This window comes from Lactuca virosa, chromosome 2 (assembly GCF_052849685.1).
Source record: "Lactuca virosa cultivar CGN04683 chromosome 2, Lactuca_virosa_CGN04683_v6, whole genome shotgun sequence".
Lineage (NCBI taxonomy): Eukaryota > Viridiplantae > Streptophyta > Magnoliopsida > Asterales > Asteraceae > Lactuca > Lactuca virosa.
In genome coordinates, this window is record NC_136427.1 from 214,782,300 (window position 1) to 214,791,471 (window position 9,172).

At 36.8% G+C, this 9,172-nt stretch overlaps 1 protein-coding gene across 1 annotated transcript; it reads left to right on the forward strand.

The window, feature by feature from the left end:
• Positions 1-6,990: 6,990 nt before the first annotated feature.
• LOC145160171 (limonoid 7-O-acetyltransferse-like) lies at positions 6,991-8,848 on the forward strand. Its single transcript, XM_079079278.1, has 2 exons — positions 6,991-7,214; positions 7,321-8,848. Exons 1-2 carry the CDS (start codon positions 7,054-7,056, stop codon positions 8,744-8,746), a joined length of 1,587 nt encoding a protein of 528 aa, XP_078935404.1. The 5' UTR covers positions 6,991-7,053; the 3' UTR covers positions 8,747-8,848.
• Positions 8,849-9,172: the final 324 nt, after the last annotated feature.

A 9,172-nucleotide genomic window follows, 5' to 3' on the forward strand; every position in this document is an offset into this window, starting at 1 on the left:
ATCAATGCTTCTTATAATGTGGGCCTATGGTTATTTAGGTTGGGCTAAACCAACATGGTAGTCCATTGATAGTCCATGGACGTTTAACCTATGGGGCCTAAGTAAGATGAAAGGTCATGCACATTAGGGTTTACATGGATGTAACCCTAATCATTGCCACACTATATAAGAAGCCCCTTAGCACATGAAATCGGCCACTAGTGATCTTTGGAAGAGCATAGCCGAATTTGTGTGCAAGATATTCTCTCTCAAGTCCTCCATTGTTGGTGGTGGTGTGTGAAGCATTTGAGGCATCACATTTGGGGTGCTAGGCTCTTAAAGGTCCAAGGAATCAAGCTACAAGAAAAGGTTTGTCATCTAACTAGTTTTGTTATACAAGTACCCATGTTTTGCATGCTAGTTAGGGTAATGCTTTGGGAAATCAAATTGCATGTATAATTGGATAAAACATAGATCCAAAGCATTTAGGGTTTTATGTGCACCTTAAGGTTGTTAGGATGCTCAAAACCCATCACTTTTTGGGTTGGGTGTTGAGTTAAGACGATTGAAGGACTTGTTCTTTTAGATCTAAGCTTATTGGAAGTTCCTTAAGCATAAGGTGGAAACTTTCTGGGGTTTTGGGCCTCATGCATGCATTAAGTCACATATTAAGTCCTTTTTAAGCTTAAGAGCTTCATTTAGACATGCATGAACGTACTGTTAGTAACTTTGCGTGATAAATCAGTCCAAGGAAGCCAGATCTAGGTTGTTGAGTAAAGTCTTTATGGAATAAGATCTTAATATGGAATTTGGCTGCATGCGAGGGTATGTTGGGCGTACAAGCAGGTACGCTTAGCGTACAAGCCCTTAGGCGAGTACGCTACGCGTACGAGCTGAGTACTCCCCGCATACTCAGCAGAATGGGCTTCGGATCTTTTGGTCTTCGGTTTGGGTCATAGTTTGGGCTTGGATATTTAGCGCCTTGTTGGGCTATCAGAATTTAAGTGTTTTGGGCTAAGAATGTTTTTGAACCTTGGATTAAGGCCCATGGAAGGGTTTGGGGCCAATTTAGAAAATTGGGCCATGTTTGGGCCTTGTATGATTATTTGGTATTTGGGCCTTTTGGACTATTAAGTTTGGGCTTAAGTCTTGGTCCAAACTAGGTAAGGGGTAAATTGGTCATTTAACCTAAGTATGGTCAGATGGTTATGGATTGGAAACCAACTGTTAAATGGATGTTATTTGATATTGTTAACTCGGGGATTTGTCGGACCAGCAGCCAGGGAGTTATCGGTGTAATTCAGTAGTGCGAGATGAGTTTTCTCACTAGGTCCATGGGTCGAAGGCACAAATTTCGGTCCATTGTTTGTTACATGGAATGATAGTTTTTTGTGTGATATTTGTATGAAAGACCATGAGGGTAGCCCATGGCACTTGGATGTCAGACCATGGGGGTAGCCCATGACATTTCAAGGAAAGACCATGGGGTAGCCCATGGCACTTGGATGTCAGACCATAGGGGTAGCCCATGGCACTTGGATGTCAGGCCATGGGGGGCCTATGGCATTTCAAGGAAAATACCATGGGGGTAGCCCATGGCACTTGGATGTCAGACCATGGGGGGAGCCCATGACATTTAAAGGAGAGGACCATGGGGGTAGTCATGGCAATTTCATGTATGGTATGTGGTATTTTAGGGAACACACTAAACTTTATGCTTACGGTTTTCAATTTATGTTTCACGTACTTCTGTTTTCAAAAGGAAGAGCTTAGGATGATTGCAGAGCACACACCACCTCGTTCCGTATTTTCTTAAATTACTCTGATATGATGCAATGATTGACACATTTGTTGTATCTGGATTCTTATGATGATGTTTCCGGATACTGATTTTATTAATTTAAAAATGAAATTTTTTTGGGTCTTATTTTTGGGACGATACAAAATTTACATGAGCGGAGCTCCATATTTGAGTTTTGTTGGAAGTGTAATGTATTTTATGTTTTGTAGTAGACCCAATATTACTCATGTAGTTATTATGGTAAGTAGGTTTATAAACAATTTAATAAAGGTTTAGAAGGAAACATTAAGTGGATAATACGATACTTGAAAGGAACGACAAATTTTTTTCTAGTTCATGGTGTAGTGATGGTATGTTGGTAATGCAGACTTAGATCATGGTGGTAACTTGGTGAAGAGATGATCACTAATTTTGCATATCCTTACCTTATTTAGATGTGCAATTAGTTCGAAGACATCATTACAACACATAATTTTCTTGTGTCAACGACCGACTGGATTAAGGAGTGCTTATAGATATATACATGGTCTCATTCAAAGTCTTGTGTTTAAGGTAGGGATGATGCCTCCTTTGTATTATGAAAGTTAGAGTGTGTTAGGTATGGAAAGTAATCCATTCTATGTTGAAGCCTGTAGATGTCAAACTTAATTTTATTTGTGATGTTCTTGAAGAATATATGTTCTCTATTCAGAAGATAGCAACTGAAGTGAACCCGACATATATGTTGACTAAGACGTTACCCATGGAGTATTAGTCATATATTAGTTATACATTCTCCCGGAACCTCTGTTTTGCGACTTCCGGTCCAGTCTAAGTCTTTGTTGTCCTCCCGCAAACTATGGGGGCATATTAGTCATACATTAGTTGTACATTCTTTGTATAGTCTTTATCCCATGTATGTACATTTACTTTGTAGATATTCATCCAAGTGGCCCACCTGTTGTATCGTGTGTATGCATATAAGCATAATTGGTGAAGGCATCAAGTTATTCAAACTAATATGGATAAGGTCAAACTCTACACTTGGCCGACTTAGTAAATGTTTGAAGGATGTGAGTCCTAGGAAGTTGGTGAGGAACCAGATGGTTCTTAAAAAGTCTTGACAATTAATGATAATTTGAGTCAAGATGGAGAACTTTTGGACGTGTGACTGGTGTTTACAACCATCAATATTTGAAGCTCGATTTCTGATGTAACATACATTATAACGACTTTGCATGCTGAATACGACAAGTCGTCGCAATTGATGCCCCATGTCGACAAAAATCGTCGCAATTGATGCCCCTTGTCGTCGCTAATACCTTTAGCGATGACAAGTCATATCTAAAGGGTCGTCGCTATTACCTCGTAGCTAATACTCGTTTGTCGTCGCAAATAGCATCGTCTCTAATACTTGTCATCTCTAATACTCGTTTGTCGTTGCTATTGATGTCGTCTCTATTGACATTCTGGCCACCGGCCGGAGTTTTTCCGGCAATGCTTCCCGGAGTTATGGGTCATCGCAATTGGTCCACATCGTCCCTATAGGTGTCGCTGCTAGTGGTTTTTTTTAAGAAAAAACTTTTTTTTATGATATTAGTTTATATATATTATAAAATGCAGATTTGATAAAAATATATAAATAAATACATACCACATTACATAAAACATCAAATATACCATATTACATAAACTATCTAATAAATCCCAAATAAACATTTAATATATCATCCATAAACTATCTAATAAATCCAAAATAACATCATCCATAACATAAAACAAGAAATACTATGTGTCTTCGTCTTCCCCGTCGTTGTTTTCCTCGTTGTTGACTTGGTTTTTAAACGAGCGGATAATGTCTCCAATGGCTGTCACAAATGCCGGGTTTTGAAGAAAAACATTCACATCAACATCCTACGGGAAAGTATTGTAACACCTTATGAGCCACCTTCTTACCGTTTGTATTTTCATCAACCCATCGACTCTCATTACAAACTAGACACTTTTGCAACAGCTTGTGTTCTTTCCAGAAAAGAAAGCAGTCGTTTTTACATACGTGTATCAATTCATAACCCAAGCTGATCTTTTTAAGTGTCTTTTTTGCTTTATAATGTGATTGGGGGACCCTGTTTCCTTGAGGAAATGCAGTTTGCAACAACTCAAGAAGTTGATCGAATGAACTATCGGTCCATTTGTTCATCACCTTGATATACATCAGCTTTGCTAAAAAGTCAAGGGACGTAAACGAACATCCAGGATATAATTTTATTTGGACTTCCTTTAACAACTTTTGAAATCCATCATTGACATTGTTACCCTTTGTATACGGGTTCCCTTCAACGCGGTTGGTATCGTTTTCAATCATACCCCCATAACATCGGCAATAACATTGACCATATCGTTACTACGCGGTATGTCTTCTACAACCTGATGAACTGTATTTTCTCCATGATACTTCCATATAATATAATGTGGACTAAAACCATGTTGAAGTATATGGAATTTCATTATGGCTAGTAGTATAAATTTATTGACATTACATTTGTTACACTGACATCTGATTTGACCTTTGTTATCGACGTGTGGTTTAGACATCTTGAGAAAAGATTCGAGTCCTTCTTGGAACACGGTAGAGTTACGGCTTTCAACAGTACTCCAAGTTTTATCAATAGACATGTTGCAACTGAAACATAAGTTAGGTTTTAGTGTTTACTCTACAAGAACTAAAAATTGTATTGAATATTTTTAAGGATAGAGTAACCGCTCAATCAGATAGAGTATTCATAAGGTTAGGCTTCCAAACCCAGTTTTTGAATACCTTACATCATATGTAAATGTGTATTACATGATTGACTGTTTAAGAAAAATTTGGCAGCATTTCCCCTTAGCTCCTAAGTATATATAAAAATATATACCCGAGGAGCAAAGAGAAAATAACAACTGAATCTTTCTTAAACAATCAATCATGTAATACACATTCACATCCTAAATGAGATAAAGTATTCAAAAAGCAATCCTAAAACGAGGACAACCCGAAATTAATTACTAAATCAATATTGAGCTGGTATTTCTAGGCTTTTGATGATTTAAACGAAAGAGACTTGAACTAAAAAAACCTACTTTTTTATTATAGCATTGTACTTTAAATAATTAAGTTATTAAATTATAAATTAGTAGATTTAGCGTCTAAATTTTTAGGTTTTCATTTTTATTATAGCATTGTACTTTAAACGATTGTAGTATATATTTATTATTCATATGTGCATTTATTTTTTCCATATCTTTATTTTTAATATCAACTTATTTATATTTATATTTTTATTTTTCTATTACGAAATTGTACAATTTCATATTTATTTTTATTTATAGCATCTTTGTTATTATGTTTTTTTTATTATAGTATGGTACTTTAAAAGACATTGTGCATTATAACATCAAATAATCGTATTTTTTTTTCCAATTATACAATCAAATACATATACATATACATTTCACTTACAATTACACATACATATACATTTTTGCAATTATAACATCATATAAATACAATATACACACATATACATTTCACATACAAATACACATACATATACATTTTTACATACATATACAAACATATACATACATTTTTACATACATATCCACACATATACATACATATACATACATTTTTGCATACATATCGACACATATACATACATATTTATATAAATATACACATATACATATACATTTCACATTCAAATACATACATTCCATATACATACATACATTTTAACATAGATTTTTTCATATATCTACACCCATATAGATAGATTTTTCACATACAAATACTCTTATACACATTTTTTCATACATATACATACATTTCATATATATATATATATATATATATATATATATATATATATATATATATATATATTTCACAAGCAAATACTCTTATACACACATTTTTTCATACATAGTCATAAATTTCATATACAAATACACATATACATATACATTTCACATACAAATACCAACATTTCTTATACCTACATTAAAAACAGAAAAACAAAAAATAAACCTAGAAATCGATTAGATGGTGGTGCTGTCGTCGAGGTCGCCGGAGTAGAGGTGGTATCACCGTCGGAGATGTTGCTGTGAAACTATCAAAATCACACCAAAATCCAAAATTAACACACAAATTCATTATAGAAAAGAAATTGAAAGAGAAAGGAGGGAAGGGAGCACCTACCGTTGCTGCAGATGCCGGAAAATCAGAGTTTTGTCGCCGGAAAACATATCATAGGCTCGGTCAAATGTGGGGGAGAGGAGTGAAGAGGAAAGGAGAAAGGAGAGGCTTTGTGGTGGTGGTCGCCGAAGAAATCGAGAGGATCAGAGTTTTTTCGCCGGAAAATCGTCTAAGAAATTGGGTGAAGCTGCCACCTATTCTGAGACCCGATGGGGAGGTAAAGCGGACGAATCCTTTAGCGGCGACACTATTTGCGGCGACAGAGTGGCAATTGGAGCAACAAGTTGGAGGGAAGATATTCCGCGTCTTTTTTGGTGACTAGTAGCGACGACGCTGTCGTCTCTATTGCCGTCGCCGCTATTGCTTTGGTACGGAGAAACCCTGCCTGTTGGATCAGATCAAAAACGAACGGCCACAATTAACTCTGGGCGAAGCCACACGGATCGCCGACATAGACTATTAGAGGCGACCCTTTAGCGGCGACGCCTAGCTTTAGCAACGACACAAAGGCGTCTTGTCACGTGTCGTCCCTAATACTAACTGTCGTCTCTAATAGCGTCGCCCCTAATACCTGTATTTCTTGTTGTGTATCCCCTGTTGTTGTTTGTGGATATAGGTAGTATTGATTGAACCACATAAACCCTCTGTGTTATAATTCTTTTCTTTATTCTTTTTTCTCTTAATGCCACTCATAACAATATTCACATCTATTACCAATATTTAATAAGATGATTGTTAGAATTTGGATTTCTATAATATGTAGATGAATATGATGATGATAAAGAAGGAAATTAGAAATGTATATTATATTATCTTAGCGTGAAGAGGCGTAGTTTTGAATTTTGATAGAACGTCCGATCTCTGAAAAATTCAAATGTCCAGTTTGAAAATGATAGATCATCATAGATAAATCATAAATGTAGTGCGACTTAACATATGCCTTTGCCTATATATAAAGTATCTTCCCATCTTTATATTCATAGATACATTTACCTATAGAGGCATATAAGAAATCAGCACCCAGCATACAGTCTAGTTGAAAGGCTTTCAGGCGAAAATGATGAGGCTATTCTGTAGCTTGTTGGCCTCCTCGAAGGCATCCAAGCATCCTCTTCTTGTGCTAGAACGATCACTTGCTGCATATCTCGTTACTAACAAGCAATATGCCTATAAACCTCGGTTCTTTTCGGCTCAACCACAAAGTGCAATACCTCAAGAGTACGTGCACTCTTCTCTGTGGCTAAACATCATACTTGGTTTCTGGTTGCAAATAAGGTTAATTTTTTTGAATATAAGACGATTGTTTTCATGTTTTATAATGCAGATTCAAGTTTTCGCAAACGCATGCTGGTGATAAAAGTGTCCAAGAAAATAGCAAAAGTGGAATCCATGTCATGTATATACAACATGTGAAGCCTGATAAGCCAACTCCCCATGAACTCCGATTATACAAGCTTTCTGCATTGGATCAAATCAATATTCCCTCCTACGTTCCATTTATTTTCTTCTATCCAAACAACGTTAAAGGAAACACCAACATCAACATCGACAACTTGGTGGTTGAAAGATCCAAACTGTTGAGGGATTCATTGTCGCAAACACTCACTCGATTTTACCCATTTGCAGGAAAGTATATGGACGATAACAATATCGTATGTACTGACGAAGGTGTGCATTATGTCGAGACACGAGTTGATGGTGATCTCTCAAGTTTTGTGGCCAAACCAGATTACAGTTTACTCCAGGGGCTACTTCCCAGTCCCCTAAACTGTAAGGAGCCAACACTAGGACAATATCTGTCTCTGATCCAAGTGAACTTCTTTAGTTGTGGTGGTGTTGCTATTTCCATGTACAATTCACACAAGCTTATTGATGGTCGCACATACTCTACGTTTTTAAATGCTTGGGCGTCTGCAGCAAAGTACGATGATCCCCAGAAGATGGTTTACCCTAATTTTGTTTCTTCGTCTCTATTCCATCCCAACACTAAAGTAGCTTCAAGTGCATCTTGCCCTCTATCATTCTTAGCAGTAAGGCCTGCGATGTTGAAACGTGGAAAGTGTTCCACCAAGAGATTTCGGTTTGATTCCTCGGGAATACAAGCACTAAAGGAGAAAGCAGCTGCATCTACTTCTGTCTCCCCCACTCGTGTTTTAGCAGTGACCTCACTGATTTGGAAGTGTGCGACAGCTGCCTCAAGGACTTTACACGGAGAACGACCTTCCATTTTGCAATTTGCCATGAATATACGAGGAAGATTTGCGCCACCCATACCAGAAAATGCGATTGGGAACATCTGCTGGACTGGTGTAGCTCGTTGTGATAAATTAAAAGACAGTTTAAGATTGGAGACCATGATTGAGAATATTAAAGCTGGTATAGCGGAAGTTGACAGTGGCTTTCTTGAGAAGTTTAAAGGCGAACAAGGGAGTGATTATATTGTTGATGAGATGATACGGTTAGGGGGTCAGCTGTCAACCTACGATGCAGATTTCTACTCATCCAGCAGCATGTGTAATTCTGGGTTTAATGAAGTAGATTTTGGATGGGGAAAGCCAGTGTGGTCATGCTATGGGAATTTTAGGGACGATATTCCTCTTTATGCCAATGTCATAATATTGATGGATACAAGGAACGGTGATGGGGTTGAAGCATGGGTAACGTTGGGCCAAGAAGAAATGGAGATACTCGAGAATGACCCTGACCTCCTCTTATATGCTTCTGTCGAGCCTAGTCCTCTTCAAGCTTGATTAATTCAAATATGGTTTTTTTTTATACGTCCTTTAATTCATTGCTTTACCAAGAAGTGCTTTGCACGTTATACAATTAATACATGCATGTTAAATTGTTAATTTGTTTCGAAACTTCGAAACAGTTGTGGATTTGTTATATTGTATTATAATTTAACCTGATATATCTCCTAATTAATAGGAGTGTATAATTTAAGGAAATTCAACTACTATAAAATAGGTTAAAAAGAAAAAAACAAAGACCCGGTTAAATGCTTAAAATAATCCGGTTTGCAACTGGGTTTGATCAAAGCGGGTTATTTATATGAAAAACATAATAATACTCAATTTACCAACCGGGTCGTATAAATTTAAGGCAGCCCGGTTCCTATAAATAAAACCGGGTGCTTTAGGACCTCTTTTATGTGATCATACAACCTGATTCTT

Excerpts from the sequence above, each read along its gene's own strand:
- LOC145160171 (XM_079079278.1), top strand. The coding sequence starts at position 7,054 with ATGATGAGGCTATTCTGTAGCTTGTTGGCCTCCTCGAAGGCATCCAAG. Across the intron at positions 7,215-7,320 it reads CAAAGTGCAATACCTCAAGA|ATTCAAGTTTTCGCAAACGC; the intron begins GTACGTGCACTC and ends TTTATAATGCAG.